The sequence below is a fragment of the Vitis riparia genome, chromosome 17, assembly GCF_004353265.1.
Source record: "Vitis riparia cultivar Riparia Gloire de Montpellier isolate 1030 chromosome 17, EGFV_Vit.rip_1.0, whole genome shotgun sequence".
Lineage (NCBI taxonomy): Eukaryota > Viridiplantae > Streptophyta > Magnoliopsida > Vitales > Vitaceae > Vitis > Vitis riparia.
Window position 1 is genome coordinate 10,886,253 of NC_048447.1, and position 19,638 is coordinate 10,905,890.

General features: G+C 38.4%; 2 protein-coding genes across 6 annotated transcripts in view; both read right to left on the minus strand.

Moving 5' to 3' along the window:
• Nucleotides 1-189: 189 nt before the first annotated feature.
• LOC117904020 lies at nucleotides 190-12,725 on the minus strand. Of its 3 annotated transcripts, none has more exons than XR_004649559.1 (5): nucleotides 12,238-12,725; nucleotides 7,778-8,146; nucleotides 3,200-7,684; nucleotides 2,403-2,465; nucleotides 190-647 (listed from the first exon to the last, which is right to left on the minus strand). XR_004649559.1 is itself a non-coding variant. In XM_034816544.1 (4 exons), exons 1-3 carry the CDS (start codon nucleotides 12,355-12,357, stop codon nucleotides 3,239-3,241), a joined length of 4,935 nt encoding a protein of 1,644 aa, XP_034672435.1. In that variant the 5' UTR covers nucleotides 12,358-12,725; the 3' UTR covers nucleotides 1,653-2,465; nucleotides 3,200-3,238. The 3 variants fall into 3 exon arrangements, 1 of the variants encoding a protein (XP_034672435.1); XR_004649560.1 differs by lacking the exon at nucleotides 190-647 and adding an exon at nucleotides 738-1,501; XM_034816544.1 differs by lacking the exon at nucleotides 190-647 and having other exon boundaries at nucleotides 1,653-2,465.
• Nucleotides 12,726-14,002: 1,277 nt separating this feature from the next.
• Nucleotides 14,003-19,638, minus strand: part of LOC117905237 (39S ribosomal protein L47, mitochondrial) — an 11,713-nt gene continuing 6,077 nt past the window's right edge. For all 3 annotated transcript variants that reach the window (XM_034818190.1, XM_034818189.1, XM_034818188.1), the window contains exons 3-4: nucleotides 19,115-19,272; nucleotides 14,003-14,462 (exon numbers count right to left, since the gene is read on the minus strand). In XM_034818190.1, the coding sequence (XP_034674081.1) occupies nucleotides 14,355-14,462; nucleotides 19,115-19,272 (266 nt within the window). In that variant the 3' untranslated portion in view covers nucleotides 14,003-14,354. The remainder of the gene's footprint in view (nucleotides 14,463-19,114; nucleotides 19,273-19,638) is intronic.

A 19,638-nucleotide genomic window follows, 5' to 3' on the forward strand; every position in this document is an offset into this window, starting at 1 on the left:
GAATAAGAATGGGTTCGGTCTCGGTCTTGAAAAGCTCAAATGGGCATATGATTTAAATAGGAAAAAGCAGGCCTATGTATAGCGAGTGACAAAAGGGGGAATAAGTTAAATAGGATCACGAGGCAACTCCCATAAACCTGAACAAGCTTTTGATCATAAAAGAATTGCTAATTCAACAGGATTTTGAAGTTTTATCGAAATGAAATAGGTACTGATAGCACGTGAAATATGAAAGGAAACTCGAGAAAATGGTTTGTTACATCATCTATACATATATATGTATGTGCATATACCCAAGTAGAGGAGGTTTTTTACTCCATGAATAATCAGTGGCGAAGTGAAACCATCCTGCTATGGATAGAGGCCTTCTGCCTGCCATGAGTGATTTTTTGCTAATTGGTTGTGAGGGTCCAAGCAAGATCCCCATCAGGATTTTGCAAAGTATGACGTTTGCATCATCGAGTGCCATTGCTAGTATACTGTATGCACCAGGGTATAAAACCGCTTAAATGTCATGTGCTCCTCTCTCCATATTAAGAGTTTGGACCTAGAGAAGAGAATGAAATAAAAGGCGGCGTCTTCTTCGCATCCCGACTGAGATTTTGATTGATCGAGACATCAAATCATGAGACAAAGGAACAAACTTCCTGTGACACCAGAACAATCACAACCCACATTCAAATTTCAGCTACGTTAGTAAACACACTTCCAGGTGCATTGTCAAGTGCAAAATTCGCTCATTTGAGACAAACTCAATTCAATACATTAAGCACCCAGACACCACATTAGACAAAGAACCTTCCAGGTCCAGAATTCAACCCCCAGAGAGACTCCCATATATAACAAATAAGAAATCATCATTCAGATCAGATCAATGCAGCCAATTGACATTTTTGTTGAGAAAATAAAGATTGAACCATCACTTATAATGCAAACACCAAGGGGAGAAGATAAAAGACATTGAGCAATCTGGCTTAATAATGTGGATGGCAGAGATATTCTAATTCAAATGCAGGAAGCAAATGAACCAAAAAAGAAAAAAAGAGGCCAACAATCCATACTCTTAATATTTTCTTGCCAATATCAACCTTGTGCGGGTTTGAAATGTCTGATGGGGTAGATCCAGACAAAGGGAGCTGAAAGAAGGAAGGTTTTTTTTTATATAGGTAAATTTTTGTCCCCATTGGAACACGAAACTGGAACATCCCACAAGCTCTCCCTAACACTTCACCACTTCAGCAAAAGGTTCTGATAGGGCCTTGCATTCTCAGGACAAGAAATATTACCCAATGGCAACTGAAGATTTTTAAAAAAGGATCCACCATAGTTTCCCAAATGGTGGATCCCAAATAAATCCTACTCAAAAACAACTAAGAAATTCCAATATCTAAAGAAGAATCACAACATTTTATAATCATCAGGAGCTCAATGAGCACCATACTATCTTCTGTGGCTTGCAAGTTTTGGGATAAGATCAGTTGCTTTCATTGCAGACACCAAACTGCAAAGAAAATATAATAATTGTTGGTTTATGCTATCTGATGACAAACTGTCACCATGACACACATTTGAATTAGGACAAGAACACTTCAAGATCACAACCATGCTGTAATCTTGTAAGACCTTAAATTACATTTTCCAAACTGCAACCACAAGCAAATGGTTTATGTCCTTTCAATAATAAGATTCATCATTATACACCATCATTTCCATTACATGGGATTCCATCAAAACAACCTACCCAAAAGTGATAGCCAACATGTAAGCAAAAGGATCAAAAATATAAGAATAAAAAGATTTATGGTCTGATCCTGCTAAACCAAAAGGAGGCAAAAAATTTACAAATGTGATCTATATAATCTAAGATTATCAGAGTTGGGGCAGAAAATTAAACAGTAGCAAATGAGACAAATAGTTGGGTTTTAAAGAAAGTTCAAAATACATCAACCACAGCAACTAAATCATGCCAGATAAATTAAATTTAAACAAAAAAAAAAATCCTAACACTTGTATATGTTGGGAAGAAAAAAACAAATGAAAGAGAGATGAGCATAAGAGAGAGGCGAGATAAATTAACAAAGCAGATACAAAAGGGCTTCCACTCAAAGCAGTTCACAACCAACCTCCCTTGCCAGAATGGAGGGACGAGGGGATGGAGTTGGGTCCATGATAAAGGGCAGATGCACTAAGCATCAGTACGGAACCAATTTTGTATGTCTGGGCAACACAGAGCATGCTTTAACAGTTAAATATCTACAAAAGGGGAAACTGATCTGCATCCACCCAGAATACATTTAAGAACAAACAGCCAGCAGGCCCCGGAGAGAAAGCCTTTAATACAACTGATACAACCAGAAAAGGTGGGGGTCGGAGACTATGAACACATCAAATAACTCACTTACCACCCATCCTCTGAGAGCAAACCAGTTAGATGATGACTTCCGGGGGGGTTATCCACTTCCCATCTGGAAAGGCAAAAAAGTGAAACCAAAAACTTAGAATCAGTTTGATAGCATTAAAGACAACAACAGTTCATTGTTATCAAAGAAAAAACATATGCCCAAAGAAGAAGTAAGAAAGTTCTGTTAAAGATTTCATCCCAACAGAAAAAGAAACAACAGAGCATGCAGGTTAACAATGCATTTGCTTTGAGATAAGCAGAGAAACAGGCAAATATTTTGGAAGTCTTATTTCAACATATACTTCTCTCTCAAGATCAGAGGGGTTAGAGCTAGCGGACTGTACTGAGAGAAAAACCATAAAAATGTTTTTCTTCCTCAAACTCTTCTCCCACCTTCCTCTTAAACAACAAAAAATTCCGAAGCTTTTGTTTCTATGGTAACCCTTCTCCAAATGCAGTCAAAGTGTATGTAATATGAGAAGTGAGAACAAATAGAAAGTGCATATAAGCCCTGAAAAGAGCATCTCTTCTGAAATCACCTCTTTTTCCCCAAATTCTAACATTTACCAATCACAATGTGCCACAATGCCTTTTTTCCAACAATGTCACCCCTTTATCTACTAGGAATGACTTAGCATTAAGAAAATAAAACAATCATACGGCATATTGAAATTGGTAATTGCAAAAATTGCATGGGAAATAAGAGTGCTTAGGAGATGCTCTTAACTGGTTTTAATACTTAAAATGTCTCAACTGAACCTTGCACAGAGATAGGGTAAACATGTTTAGAAGACTTACCAAGCCTCCATGGTCAGCCAACTGTGCCATAGCAGATTCTTACTGCCATGAGGATTGCTTGTAACTAAACCTTTCTGTATCCCATCCTCCCTCAGGCTCCTTCCTCTTCAAAACACCACCAGCCGCATGGTACATCCTTGCTTGCTCCCCTGCTAGGGCCTGTGAACTGGCAACAGAGAGTTGCCTTGATGCAAGGGAAACCACGGACTCCTCTCTCCCATCAATTTCTGGACCTCCAGGGCCTGCATTGAGGTCTAGGCCCTGCCTTCCCCATCTCCTATTGCTCTCAAGACCACCACTGTTGCTGCCATCTGAAAGGTTCACCACATAAGGCCTGGGGTAATGTGATGGAACTGTACCAGCTGGTCCAATTAACTGGGAATTTACAGCAGGGAAGCAAAGCCTCCCAGCAGATGAGGAATCTGTAAAAGAAGTTGAACTGCCTGAAAAAGTAACTGGTGGCAGGGGAAAATTGGTCCCAAAAGGGAATACTGGATATTGAAATGGGGTTGAGGGGAAGGGAACTGCAGGAGAAGATGACAATACAGGGCCCCTGTAGACATCAGGATTAAATGGGGTTCCACCAGTCGAAAGACCCATTATCCTTTGTGGCCCATTAGTTGCAACAATTGGAAATGGTTGTTCCCTATCAGGCATGATGGATGGAATTGTGACAGCTGAATAATTGTTTGCCGGAGGAAACCAAGATGAGAAGTTCCCTATGTCTGTATTGTTCATTCTAAGGCAAGCAACAGGTGGCTGGGATGCCATGCTGCTTCGGGCATGTTGGCTAAAAGATGATGGTTCAGCACTTACCTCATCAAGAACAGGACCATTGTTCAAATCAAAGTCTCTTCGGACAACCACCTCACCATTAGGAAATCCAACGGATGAAGAAGATTTAACTGGCAGAAGGGGGACCGCCAATCTATGAGAGTTGCTTGCTGAGTGCTGCCCCATATCAGTCACTTCATCACTTTGGTTCAAATCAAGATCAAGGCCCCCAGAGCAACGAATGGGTGCAGAACCCATAGGTCTGTCATGTGCCAAATCACGACTACTAACAAGATCACATGTAGAGCTTGTCTCCTGAGCAGAGCTTCGAGAAGTCATGTCCTCGAGAATTCTTTCATCGGGCATATTCAGGTCAAAATCCAACAAAGGACGATTTTGTTTACCACTGGTAGCGTCAGATGGAACATTCAGTGCATTCAATGGCATCTCAAGTGTCTTTCTTGGTTCAGCTGGTCGGAAAGCACTAGTAGCAGCGGATCCTTTCCACCCAAGTTCCCCTTTACTCCTTAATAGATCATCAGGAGGAACAAAAGGCCCTTTAGCAGCAGCAGCCACTGTAATTGAAGCTGGAAGCCCACTGGACATTGAAGAAACAGGAAAAGGCAATGGGCTAATTAAATGAACAGCAGCTGAACATCCAGGTGTACCTACATTTACTGGTTCCCCAAATTTCCCATCATCTGCATTAAAACCTTCATTCAAATCAAATTCCAGTTTTCCATCCACATCTGATCCCCCTGTAGCTGAAAAGGAAGAAGCATCTGCAGTGGTGGAAGCACATTCCTCTGTTTCATCCGCTTCATCACCTGGCAACTTGGATCCTCTAGGCCTTACAAGCTGTTCCACTTCTAACACAGGAAATGTGGGTGATTGTTTGTAAGGAGCTTGCCCACTAGAACAGTTCTCAAGAACCTCTTTATTTCCTAAATTCTCTTCCATAAGTTCCCTCTTGTGATCAGTTGCTACTGAATACAAACCAGCCACAACTCGATTCTCAGCAGCAGTTGAAGCATGATTTTTTGGCTCAATTCTCTGTTCTTCCATCTGATTAGCCTGATTTGAGACGCAAATTTCATCAACCTTTTCAGCCTTCATTTGATCAACATTTTCTGGGACCAAATCTTTACCTGAACCAGAAGGAAGTGGCACTTCCTTTTCAGTTCCTTTCACAAAGTCCGAAGGTATCATGGAAGCTGGTGGCTTTTGCTCTGTATTCAAACCTTCATTAACATTATTCTTTTCACCATCAGGTTCTAATGATGCATATGATGACTGTTCTTCTTTTAATTCTACACAGGGAAGGACATCATTGACTTTATCTTCAGCCAATGAAGAACTGCTCACCTTTGGTTTAGTATCTGGAATACCATCAACATTTACTCCATCAACAGCTGCCTTCTTCTCATGAAGTTGTTTCCCTTGTTCATCATCACTGCCTTTTTCTGTTGTGCTCACAGGGGATGCAGTCACAGAAGCACCAACCACTGTTTCATCTGATTTTCTGTTGATTTCTGAGCACAGCTCTGAAGTTCTTACTAAATCAATACTGGTAGAATTAATATGTTCATTGTTCTCTCTGTTAGTCAATGCATGTTTAGGTAAATGATGCAATCCATCCTTAGCCCAAAAACCCTGCTTCTCAGTATCACCGGTGGGACCGTAGTTAGACTGACTTTGTTCTCTCAAGATGTCATCTCCTGTTGGTTTTGATTTCGCATCATTGCCTGCAGAAGAATCTTCAATAACAGCAGTATTTCTTAGTGGAGAATCAGCAGGTGAAACTGACTCTCGTTTGGCCATTTCTCCGGCAGCCACACTAGCAAGCAGATTCATTCCAACATCATCAACAACTGAAACAGATGCATTAGCCTCACACTTGACACAACTTTCAATTAAAGCATTCATGGAGGTGAAAGAAGCCTCAACCAATTTCCCTGACTTGGGTTCAATTCCTGATGATGACGAAGCAGTTTTGATTTTCCTAGTGTCATCACCAGTCCTGGAGCGCTCTTCATCAGGAAGAGTAGCAGGTGACCCATCACCTTCATCAGACCCAGTCATTGCATCTTTGAAATCATTGCTTTGCCATGACTCAGTATTCACATCTGAAGTATTATTAGCTCGATAAACATCACTCTTTTCCTTCGGATTACGGTCAGATTGATCATGCTTCCCTGAAAGCACGGGAGAAGACGCCTGACTGTTCACCATGGAAGGATCTTCAAAAGATCCACCACTCGCACTTTGTGCAGGACTGCGGCCTCGATTGGGGATCTTGACAATCAGTTTGTGACTGTTTCCCTCAACAGTGGGGACATCAAAAGCCTTATCGCATGTCAATCCAGACTGTGATACTTTTTCTGAGGCAGGATTTCTTTGAAAGGAAGAACTTCTACTTGAACCGGTTTCCCTTTGCACTCCAGACACAGCAGGCCCTGGATAGCCATTGACTGATTTCCGATGCCGTGAAGCACCACCAGAGGTCTTGCTCACACTCATTGACATAGCTGTCGAGCTCCTAGCATCTTCCTTCCCTGAGAAACCCACAGTTTTGGCATGGTCACTTGAACAAGACTGACTATTGTTATGAGATTGACTAGAACTGCTGCTTTTCTCATCCCTTACTGTCGTTAGAGGAGGATCAGAGGCATTACCAGCACCAGCAACGCGGGTTTGACCATCCTTTAAGCTAGTACTCACTGATGCAGGTGATGTTGCTGATTTTGTAAATCCCTGGGATGCAGACCCAGACTTGGCAATTTCCCCCTGTACAAGCTTAACTGGAGCTGTTTTAGATGAAGAAAGCTGTGTGACTGAGCTCTTCATGGCAATCTCAGAGGAGCCTCCAGAGTGTCTGTTCCCACCATGAGAAACTTCAGAAAGACGTGGCCTTGAAGACCATGCAACAGCCTGACTTGAACCAGACTTCGCATCATTAATATTCATTTCTGCCTCAACACGTTTCTTCCATGTATCAACTAAACTCCTTGCTTTTTTCTGAATTTCTAAGTTTTTATGAGTACGTAAATGATTAACAGATTTGCCAATGTTACACATTTGAAGGGCTTGAAGATTCACAGGCAACTTATCGAGTGCACGAAGTAAAACCAATAGGAATTCCTCAACAGATTTATCACTGTCCTTGGGGCTACTACCATCACCAATCTTTCCTTTATGTGCCTCTTGGAGCCATTCATCCAATACAGGCAAGCCCCTGAGCTGGACAAATCGACCAAGGCAATCATACTTCTCTGTGGCAGCTATAACACCTGCAAGAATTGAACGGCCAATCAAGTCTATTTTCTTCTCAGCTCTCTCAGGCTGCATGAGCTGCACAAGTCTCTCAACCCCTTCAGAATCAACAAGCCCTCCCCTTTCTGTAATTTTAGCAATCTCAGATTTCCAAACGCTCTCTGGTCTAGAGTGACCAGAATCCCCATCATCAGTTTTTGAAGGGCGCTCACGTTTAATGGGCTCAGAGCCCTGATCTCCTCGCTCCCTTTTCTTTCCCTTAACTTGGGAAGGCAAGGAAGTGGCACAGTTTTGAGTACTACTATCAGAACCAGGTTTTATTTGCGATGTTGATGTTGGACCACTCATTGGTTTTGGAGAACGACCACCTGGCTGCACTGTTGCATGCATTTCTATTCGCGTTTTATATAATAACTTATCTACTTCTTCCTGTCGCTCCTGCAGAAAAGATGAAATATGAATTATCCCCCTCCTAAAAATAAATAAATAATAGAGCAGAATGCTACGCATGAAAGGGCAACTAAAACTCACATTAATATAATCTTGATCAGTTAACCACCATAAACACTTGTTTGCAACATCAAAAACCCGCCTGCACACAAACGAGGATATTCCCGAAGGAAGTTCATCACCTTTAGGAAGGAATGCGACTTTACACGGATGGAGTAATGATGCAGCAGGAATCTCATCCTTATGAAAGGTATAGAAAACTTCGTTTGGCGCAGCTTCCAGCAGGATGCCTTTGCCAAGCTTTACTTCAGAAGGTCGATAAAGCCAATTCACACCTAACCTTATGTTATTCTTACTTGATGTTAACCAACGGATTATTCCAATGAAAGGTGGGGAATCCTGGGATGGTTTGAAAAGAGCACAGTCACCAACGCTAATGTTGCGACCATCCTGCAAAGCAATAGAAGTTTACATGAAAATAAAATAACCAAAACTATATAAAGATGCAAAACAAGACAACAGCGTTTCAACAATTGTGATCCAAACTTTTAAAAAAACATAAATGGAAATTATCTTTGAGATAATTGGATATCATTAATAGATCTAACATTAAATATAATTTTTCTACATAGTCAATATGTTGGTTAATGATAATGACCTTTAAAAATGAAAAACATTAAGAGCACTTAGACTGAAGAGTTCCTAAACGTTACCAACTAGCCACATTCTTTCTTTTTCAAAATGTAACTTATAAATGATTCATTCAAAATTTTCCATTAAAAGATAGGTTACAGAAAAACTTACCACCATGAGCATGGTTCAACTTGAGTCTGATGGCCCTGATCTAAACAACCCCACTTTATTCATAAAACTTTTTAACAATTAACAAAAATATGACTCTTTGCCTCAGAAATAAACCTGTTATACTACCAGACACTAGGAGGTCAAGATTTGGTGTGCCCCAAGTAGCAGCAAGAGAAGGGCCATGAAAAACTAGACACTACATTACAGTGCACATGTAGCATTGTTTTCGACCGACATCTACCAGAAAGTGATTAGAATTTTAAAGATGTAATCTTCCTTTTGAGCAGGAAATATGGCAGCAATTCAAGTTTTGCACGATAAATAAATAAATAATACACAATATTCTTGAGAACTATTTTGGTGATAATAAAACCTAGTCAATATATACATCAAGTCAGTTAGCTAGCTAAAGCTTATATCTTTAATAGCCAGTTCTCCTAAATGGCTAGATCAAGTAATATCAACTAAAACAGGCCCAAGTAATGTTTTACACTCCTCTATTCAGGCTTGGGACTGGTAGCAAGAAAAGACAAGACTACCCAGGTGGATCACCTCTACAGCTCATTTGCTACCGATGCAACAACATTGTGCAGCCACATGCAACAAGGATATTACCAAAGTTTTCTTAGTATGGCATTGGAACCCACCAAAATAACCTCGATGGACTTTAAAAAGGAATACATTAATGACCTTGTCATAAAGACCAGCTATGCAATAGTCGTTACCATGTTTTTTTCAATGAGCACCATGCATGCTTTGTTCCATGAGCGATTATTTAAGTTCCATTTAGATAAAAATAAACATTGCTCCAAATAAATATGAGCTCTAATAAAAAATTGTCCTAAGGCAAAAATAATATAACAAAAGATAGAATATTGCATAACACACTCAATATTATAAACTTAAAACTAGATGCTTCTAAAGCAGCATCCCTATTGACAGGGGTGGATCCAATCCATGCCCCCCTGAAATTTAAAAAAATAAATAAATTAAATAGAGGGGGATTTGAACCCCTTCCCGTGAATATGTAAAGAGTCCATTGTTACTACTAGACTACACACACATTTTGTTCAATTTTTGCCCCCCATCCCCCCCCACCCCACAACAACATAAAATTAATAGCTAGATTTGCCCCCCTCAAGTCATTTTCTGGCTCCGCCACTGCCTATTGACTTCAAATTTATATAGGGAATTTTTTTAGTAATGGAAAATCCACCCCGAGCAACAAAACATTTATTTTCCCTGCCAATGAAGAAAACCCAAGTATCACGGACTCCCCTCTCTACCCTATATATGGTTCAAATACTAGGGAGGCTCCAATTTGGGACCTCAAGTTTACAACCAAATGTCACTGCCACTTATGTTCATGAGTTCATATGCTCATGTTTCTCGCAAAAAACTTGCTTCCCAATTTCAAGTGATCCTCATGGGTAGTTCCCTGTTTTTCGATATCAATTTTGTCTTTATACCCAATACTTCCCATTATTTTGTTCAATTTCTTTCTATTAAACAGATATCACTTATTTATAACCTTCAAATATAAAAAATTATACCCCACAAATCTCAACCAGATGATACCATTCCTGTCAAACTATAGATCTTGAAACCCTAAACAGATAATGAAACCTTGTCTTTTCCTGGGGAATCATGTATACAAGATGTATATGAACCACACCTAGAGAAAAGGGCAAAAACGAACACGAAGCCCCAACAATTTATAACCAATGCCCAATCTATCAACAAAATTCAAAACCAAACACAACCCCTCCCCCCAAAACACACACACACACACTCCAACCCACAAACAAGGTCCTTAAGAAACCTTATTTTACAGCTAGACCATTACATTCCAACCCTTCAAAAGTCCTGGTATCCACTATTCGCAACAAGTCTAGATCAGCTTCAGAACCATCCTACATTGAGCACCCAGAAAGGCGCCTTCCAAGCTAAGCAATGCTTCTCTAACTGAAGTTAGTAGAACCCAAGACACTCCCGCTAGAGAAAAAACCAAAGCCCACATTCCACATACCGAATCACAATGGATAAGGCCTGATCAGCAAACTCAAAATTATGCTTACATAGGCAGCACCTGTTGACTAGCTAACATCCTCTTCCCATGAGATTATCCATAGTGACTATTTTCTCCCATGCCATTCTTTAAAAATAAATAAAATAAAGAAAAAAAATACCAACATTAGAGGTGCCTTTGGACTCCATATTAGCTTAGATGAGAAGGTGACATCACCACCCATACTCAGAAACATAATAGGATCTGACTGAAAAGGTACCTTAACCATTTCTACTTCATACCAGTTTATCTTATAGACCATTGGACGCAACAAAACTTTTGGTTTTTGTTCAAAATTTTGAAAAAGGCAAATGAATTTTTTTGTCAAAAAAATGCAGATTAGTAACCCTAAATAAAAATTCCAAAATGAAAACATGCAAACAACTTCAGATGTCATTTTCTGAAAGTTTCATAAAATTTCCAATAATGAAGTTCAAAATGCATTCATGCCATTTCCATTTCTTCTGGTTTTCAAAAGGAAAACTGTTTTCCAAGTCAAAACTAAGCACATATTTAAAAATCACATAAAAATTCTCAATGTGGTTCGAGTTACTAAAAGATAACTAAAGCATATTTTGATGTAAGAACTCAAAATCCAGCCTTGTACTCCATTTGATATTAAAATCCAACTTAACAAAACCTTAATTGGGTCCACCAAAGTATCAACTGAACTGCAGCATCCATTGACTGACAAAAAGGAAAGAAAAGGGTACTCCAACATCAAGAAATGATCTGACATATAAATAAAAGCCGCATTCGCCTTTTGGCATAGCAAAATTACCACTGAACTGCTCAGGAAAAGGGAAGACAACAAATATTCCACAATGAATAACCGTTCCTGTCGTTTACTATAATCAACATCATGCCACAAGTCAGAATATTCATGTTTCAACACATTCAGCACAGGAGAGAAACACCACTTGGCTATATGCAATTTGTAAGCCTCTCTACTAATCCAGCTGAATATAAACCATCCATACATGACATTGATTATTGCCCACAACATAGATTACGGTTGGGAAAGCAACCAACCAGAGTTTAAAATCTAAAATCTATATCGTTTGTGTTTTTCCTCTGTGTATAATAATTTGGGCAACTCCCAACATCTAAAAACATCAACCAACCAGAAAGTCATGAAATTCAAAGGTTTCCCAAAATCTCAGGGCCCTTACGAATGCATCCAACCGCAAAAAAGAACATCTTACCTCTCAAACCTTAATTATCAAACTTGCTCCATAATCTAAATCCAGTGACAAAATATAGCAACGCTCAAAATGCCCTTTCCACAGCTTACATAAGCCTCAAACAATCACTGAATCTACAAATACAAAATCAGTGTCTCCCTCATAAAATTGGTGGACCTAACATGTTTGATTTATTTGTCACAAAGACACCAACCAAAACATACAAGTATAGTTCAAAATCCATGTCAATCAAACAAGTAACACACAATTCTCGGAAATAGGGTTCATTTCCTCAATCAAAATAACAACTAAAGATTGACCTTTCTTTCCTGAATTATATACCAAACAAACCAACTGGATACAACAATTCTCAAAAATTGGGCTCGTTTATTCACTAATTCGCGCCTCAGACACACCAATACAAAGACACCCACGCCTCCGCATCCGCCAAACAGCAAATCAACCAAAACCCCAAAAAACAATACCTTTAAGAAAGAATTAGCTGTAGATGTCGAAGAATCATCAGCTACAGACGCGGTGCCACGAGTAGGGACCGACCACATGTGCTGACTCCGTTTCCTGTCCTCACCTTCCCGCCCATGCATAGCCTTGCATTTTTGCCAGTTCCCGCTCCGATCCCACCTTCTTCCCCAACGACAACCATCAATCCCGCCTCAATCCCACCCTCGAAACCCTAGAATTCACCAATTCCCATTCCTCGAAACCCTAGATCCACCCGAAAACCCCTCCTTCACCATCTCCCCCTCATCGACAAATCTAAAAACCCCGACCACAAACAACCCAAAAACAAAAAACTAATTCAACAATCAATTCTAGTACTCCTCTTCGAACCCAGATCCATAGATTTCGATTTCGAAGCCGCCTTCCGCAGAATCGATCTAGAGAGAGAGAAACAAAAAACCTAGAGAGAGAAAACAGAGAAAAGGGTGCGAGCGATATAGAGAGAGAGAAAGCCAGGCGGCAAAAGGGAAAGGCGTACTTGGTACTTGGTAGAGGAGAGAGAGACGGGCAGATGGGCAGATCGGGCAGTTCGGGCAGAGTAGCTATAAATCCACCCGCGGGTGAGGTGAGTGAAGGAAAAAATAGAATGTGACTAGACTGAAGTGAGTGTTGACTGATCCATTTGGGGTAGTGTTTTGACTTTTCTTTTTTTTTTTCAATTATTATTTTTTTCATTCTTGTAATGTTTTTGGGTGTGAGCTTTCGATCTCAACAGTGAATTTTACTTTTTGGTGGGTGGGTGAATTTGGATTGTTGTGATTGGTTATATGAAGAATACTTGGATTACCTGTGGGAAGAGGGCAGGGGGTGTGGGGAAGTTGAGAGTTAGGTAAGGTCACCTTCTGGTGGCTTGTCAGCTACATCATCCACATGAGGGTGTGGTATATGGGGAAGAAGTTAAGGTTGTCCCATGGTGTCCCAACACACATCATCACCAACAAAAAGAAATTTCATGGGGGTCCTCCAACACCCACTTTCTTCACCACCCCACCCTTCCTACTTTTCTTTTCTCAATATATGGGTTTTGTCCATCATCTTCCTTTATTGCCACATACTTCTTCTCATGTGTTTAAATTGTAACTATGAATTAATTTTATTCTCTGTTAAGGGTTTATTTAGAATTTTGATGTTGGAGAGACAATGGTATTATCTTTGATTGTTTTTATGTACTCTGATAAAAAAAAATTTATATATCATATTTTATCGAAAACTCGTAACTTTACTCTTTGATTTAAGAAAAATTTTTGTTACCCCTTTTATAAAATAATCATATTGAACACATTCAACAACTGATTTGAGCCATTGACATAGCCAGAGCACTACTCCATTTTGAACTAATCTGACTCATTCACATGATATTACTCTCTTTCTCAATGGAGAAAAACGAAAATTTACCCACTTTTTTCATATGGGCTATGAACCAGGAAAATTTCCCATTTTCATTGTAGTCAAGGCTCATGCTTCCCATAGACACAACAACATTGGCTCAAGGTTTTAATCATGGCTCATGTCGTATTCAAGCCATGATTAAAGAATCGAATCATAGATAATTGCCTGTCTTAATCCTATAACTCATAAAATGGCTTAGGAGTGAACCCCACATGTATCCAATTATTATGGTCAAATTCCACATGAATCCTGCATTCAAATCCAGGTAGTTGTTGAATTCAGCAAAGAGAATGAGAGCATGAAACCCTGTATGAGGTGCAATGGATATTGGAGATCATGTAGGTTGTGAACATAATGCAAAGATCTATAATAACATGTTGGGATATTCTCACAAGAGTTCTCCACATGTAATCCATGTCAATGTTCCAAAATATCTACCATGCACACAAGCTGAGTACATTATGAGTTCAACAATCATTATTGCTTATAATACTGACTTCACTGACAAAAATGCAGCCATCTATAAATTCATGCAACATATCTTTGACCCTGGATTCCAAAACAGTTGAATATACTCCTCAAATGACCAGGGTGTTGCAGTCTTACATCTGAAAATAGTCAGCATTACCGCAGGGCCTACAGGCAACCAACCCACATCAATGCTAATGGGAGAGGGAGTGAGTTGGAGCTATCACAAATCATTTATCATCCTCTTCATCTCAACAGACCTCCTGGGATCGGGTTCTTCAATTGCTCTCTCAGTGAGCACATGCTTGATTCGGCACATCGACTTCCTCACCTGAACTCATGATCATTAACAACCATTCAATTACCAATTATGACACCCAAATGACAGGAAAAGAAGGAGAAATTTGGGCTTCTACATTAAGGTGAATAGCAAAGTAATAAATACGGCACTATAGCAACAGGCCAGCACTTCAGGTGGCATCAGCACGAGGCTTTGGAGTAATTTTGCAGACCAAAACCATTGAATCAAAGTCAAAACTGGGTATGTTCACTTTAGTTTCTGGCATAAAGTTAGCAGGGTGAGTCCCTACAAAGTTAATAAATACATGTGGGTATATCGCAACATGAGTAAACAACTACCACATAGACAGCCATAACTAGTCAAGTTGCATTTGTGACAAACTTCGGAGGAAAAAAACAAAGGATGGTAGGTAAAAGTAAGAACAATTTTAAAACAAGAACCATAAGCCCCATGTCCAACCCATCCAAGGCTTTTAACTCACAATTACAACTGAGGCCTTCAGGACACCCTTGTCCTCATAGAGATACAGCACGATGGCCCACTTTACCTCTAGAAATTATGCCCTTCTCATAGAAGTTGAAGGAGTCCAGGCCTCAGAGAATTTCTGTTCTAACTAGTATGTTGTCTGTTTTTTTTTTTTTTTTTGATAAGTAACTAAAATGTTGTCTGTTACTCATAGGAAACTTTCTCAGACTAGCCATTCCACTCAAAGCAATATAAGCACAAACATGGCATTGTTGATTAGGGAATCTCAATCTGTTCAATTTCTCAAGGTTCTGTGAAAATTGAGATCCTACAGGACAACACGTAAATAAGCAAAAAAAAACTGGTTCTGTTAGAAGGCTCAATTTTCTTTTGTATTTCTAACAATGACATTTACAGTTCACGGTAAAACTTTTAATATCAATTCATAAATAGTTCTGATGGGGGAAAGTCTTTTAAAGTTTATTCAAGGAAGAAAAGGAAGACCTAAGTAAACTTTAAGTAGGATTAATATTAATTAGAATTGAATTGGGATTGGTATTTGTTGAAATCAAATTAGGATTAGCTAGTTGAGTTACAATATAATTAGAATTTGAGTCATGATAGGTTATTAGACTCCTAGTAGACTTTAGATGTTATAATTAGAATTAGAATTATAATAGGTTATTAGAGTCCTAGTAGACTTTGGATTTCTTAAAGAAGCCTATAATTGGATTTCTTAAAGAAACCTATAAATAGGCTAATCAATGTAAATCAAAGAGATGAATTAATGAATAATATTATATTTTCTTTCATTGCAAGGTTGCAACCCTCAATGGTGAGACTCCATTGATTTTCTTCTAGGTAAAACCCCTAGAAGGCCTTAGTAAGACTCTAAGGTTTTTCCATTTTTTCTTCATTATTTCTTCTTTCTCTCTATTTCTTATCTTATAATTTTCTCTACCATAAAAATTATTCTTTGTTCCTCTCCTTACACCCTAAAAATAAAACCCTAGTCCACCTACCCTTGAGTGTAGACAACCATCCTAGGGTTGTCCTACATCAAGTTCCTACCATATCCAGTCAACAGTGAAGAGCAAAATGATAGACTACATCAATGATATGCATGAGAAGCAGTGATTGCCTTCATCTTACGAGGGATCTAGCAACACCCCTTCCCATAAAGTTGCAGCATGAACCATGAGAAATAAATAATAAGTCCTTTATCATCTAATATTGCATTAAGCAAGTTCACTCAATCCTTGTTCATGAAATCACTTTCCCAATTTTACTGGACATTGCCAATAGAACCAGCATAATATGGATTGAGTGTAAAAATAATGAGTATGTTCTGATCATAAAATATCTATTAAATTAAAGGAAATTTTCTAGGATGGTTACAAATCTTGTGAAGTTAAGAAACAAGATGGTAAAAAATGACTAGGCAACATAACGATGCTAACAGTTGCCCTCCTTGCCCCTTATCCCCTTGAAAAGAAAGAAAACAGCTCAGATACAAATAGACACACAGATATACCTCCCCGCCAAACAACAAAAAGAAAAAACACTACTCCCCTCTTAAAAGAAAATTGCATTATTTCTTTTAAATTTTAATTGATTATTATTTGCACAGTTTTAATCTGAATTATTCAACTAATATAGAATGAAAGCTTTCAAATAAGTTGTTAAAACCCTTTTAATTATCCTTTTTGAGCAATATTCCAAGAATTAAACATATTCCAAGAATTCTAAAACATTGCATGACACATTCATTTTCAAATAAGAAATGTTTCAGAAGGTGGTACAGCAGCACCAACCAAGAACAAGATCAGATAAAGTTATATAAGAGGCTTCAGTAATGTGCAACTAAGAATGATGAATGTATCTGTGAAGAAATGTTTATCATTGAACTTGAAGACAGCAAGAACATGAAGAAATGCAGAAAAAAAGAATGGATGAAGATAGAGGCAACAACAAACAACATAACTGCCAAGAATCTAATGGAAGATATGTCTTAAGGTAGGGCTAAGATGAACCAATGTTGTAAAAAATTTGTCAAGAGATCACATAATAGACCCAAAGTAGTTAGGATAAAGCTTTGTTGAATTGAGGCATTGATCATGTGTCAGATTTTCTGTCTTCTGACTCTTCTGATTTCTAAAGATATACATCCTAACCCACAACATAAGGTTGCCAAGAAAATAGGACATAAGGTTGCCCCAAGAAAATATACATCCCCTGTTTTGCTTCTTTGCTTTCAAATGCTCTCCCTGTTTTGCTTCTTTCCTACAAAGGAACCATGTCATCCCAAGAGAAACTTTTTTACCAAACTTGACATCACCCAAGTGATTTAAACAGGCAAAACATCAAATTCCCAACAGCAAACTTTTGGTCTTAATATAGGATTGACTCGTTAATGAGAACTTCTGGGCTTATTTTATGGCTTCCATTTCAGACCACTAGGAAGATATAATGATGTAACGTTAGGATTATAGCATAAATGAGCTTTGATATACATTGTTGACTCATTACCAAACAGCATAGGTCAAATTGTTAGTTTACCAGGGTATCAAACCTTTGTTTCATAGGAGGTTATGAGTTTGAACCTCATTGCTTGTTTATTTCCCGTATTTATTGATCCTATGTGCCCCAAAGAATGCCACTCATAAAACCAAGTGTTAAGTTGTAGCTCACATGAGCTTTTATACATTGTTTGCCCAATATCTAACAGCCTAAATTTTTTTTGGTCAAATTAGTAGCTTAATATGCACCAAGTCTAGCAGTTTCACTGAATTTCATTATAGATCTAAGATGGCATTCAAGATATCCACTTTCTTCCAAGCTCATTGGAATCTTCTAGCACCAAGCAATCACATGTGCACCAAAGACAACAGTATTTAAATGAGCCAGCTATAATCACATAGGAAATCCTAAATGGGCCTAGGTTGCAAAGGAATCACTGGATAGAAGACTGCTTGCTATGGCTACTCAAAGGCCTGAACTGTAGCACAAGAATCAATTTTGAGCCTTCACAAGTTGACAACTAAGGGCATCAAAGAGCAAGGCTGGAAAATGTAACAGTGAAATCAGTCTGGTAAACACCAAAATGAGCAACATTCACTGGTGCAAGAGCATCCCTCAAATAAAAGCTTACATAGCTGGTTGACCAAAATGAGGATCCCAAATTCGGTAAGCATCAGGCTTTATATATGTAAGGGTCCTGTACCCATCACACCCAATTTCCTTGCCAAGCCACATGGTTACATATTTCCAAAAGTTCACAGAAAAATTATTGCTAATTGACGAAAATGGGGAGCAAAAACAATCAGATAAGAACATTCCTTAGAAACTATCATGACTCTCCAAATCATTGCACTAGGATGCCAAACCAAATATGACAAGTAGTGGGGTCCTGAGCTAAGCCTTGGCTGAACCTAAAAAATCTTAATGTTATATAATGTCATTCAAATCATCATAGCCATTATCCCACAACAACATTCTTGCTAAGAATGAGTTGGGTTGTCAAAAAAAAAAAAATTCTTGCTAAGAATAATACTTGTTCGGGCATTGTGAAAAAAAGGAATTAAAGGAAATACCAAGGGCAGGGATCCATCTTAAATATACTGGAAAGCAACATTATTTCACCACTTTCCAGTTGTTCTAAGGTTAAACAAGTTTCTTCATGTTCCATCTCTAATTGTGATTAGGTGGTTCACTATGGTAGATTTTACATTATTTTCCAGAACATACTCTTCTTAGTTTTAAGGTACATAGTGTATTTTCATACATTCACTGATTAAAAACAACATCAAAAAGTGAAAACAAAATAAAACAAAAAAAAAGAACCAGTCCAGATACTAGAACTCCATTCTTAATTACATTTACAAAAACAACTCAGCAAACAGGCAATTCCTAGAACTATTCCCAATGGATTTTGATGTTTCATTGGTTTACTAGCATCCTGATAAGATGTGAACAGTGAGACTGAATTTTTAAACATCCCTGTTCAGTAAACCAATATAACATTGTGTTACTTAGTGTAGAAGTATCACTAACTTGATAGCATACAACAACAATGGCAGATGCAATCTCGAGTACCTATGGTGGAGGCTAAATGATTACATCATTTGAATGGTGAAAACCATTGTACAATTGAAAAGACACCTAAGAAGTTAGGGTAGTAAGAAAACACTATCAAAAAATCATCATGGAGCTTTTACCTTTGGGATACGCTCTGGATTAGGAAATCTTAGGTTCTGTGATTGAAGCATCTGGCGTTGAGTCATCAGCATGTTTTTCTCCTTCAGAAGGATATACCATAGTTTATGAAGATCATCCCAAGATTTAAGGCGCAGTTCAGAAGCTTTCCAACCTCGACCTGAAAAAGTTATAAGATTAAAGAAACAGGACGTTTTGAAACAAGTATCACTAAGAATTCATAAATTTCATATATATTACTAGAAGTTATGGAAATACAAGAGACATCTAGCATTTGAGACCAAAGATCCATGAGGAAAACAACCCTCATGTGCAAGATGGTACCATAAGAGAGACAATTTGATGCTCCATTCAAAACAAAATAATAATGCTTCAGAGTCAATTTTTCTTACAGGAAACCATTTCAAAAGTTACCAATAATTCACAAAATACATACTTGTATTATTATTTTGGTGTAAAAACTCCGATAAAAGCCTGAATATTAGATGAACCACAAGGGACACATACAAATTCACTTATGATAGTT

Bases quoted from the DNA above. Each gene is read 5' to 3' on its own strand.
- LOC117904020 (XM_034816544.1), bottom strand. From the start codon at position 12,357: ATGCATGGGCGGGAAGGTGAGGACAGGAAACGGAGTCAGCACATGTGG. The intron at 8,147-12,237 runs GTATTGTTTTTT...ATTGCTTTGCAG, and splicing joins CAGCTAATTCTTTCTTAAAG to GATGGTCGCAACATTAGCGT. The intron at 7,685-7,777 runs GTGAGTTTTAGT...TCTTTTCTGCAG, and splicing joins CTGATCAAGATTATATTAAT to GAGCGACAGGAAGAAGTAGA.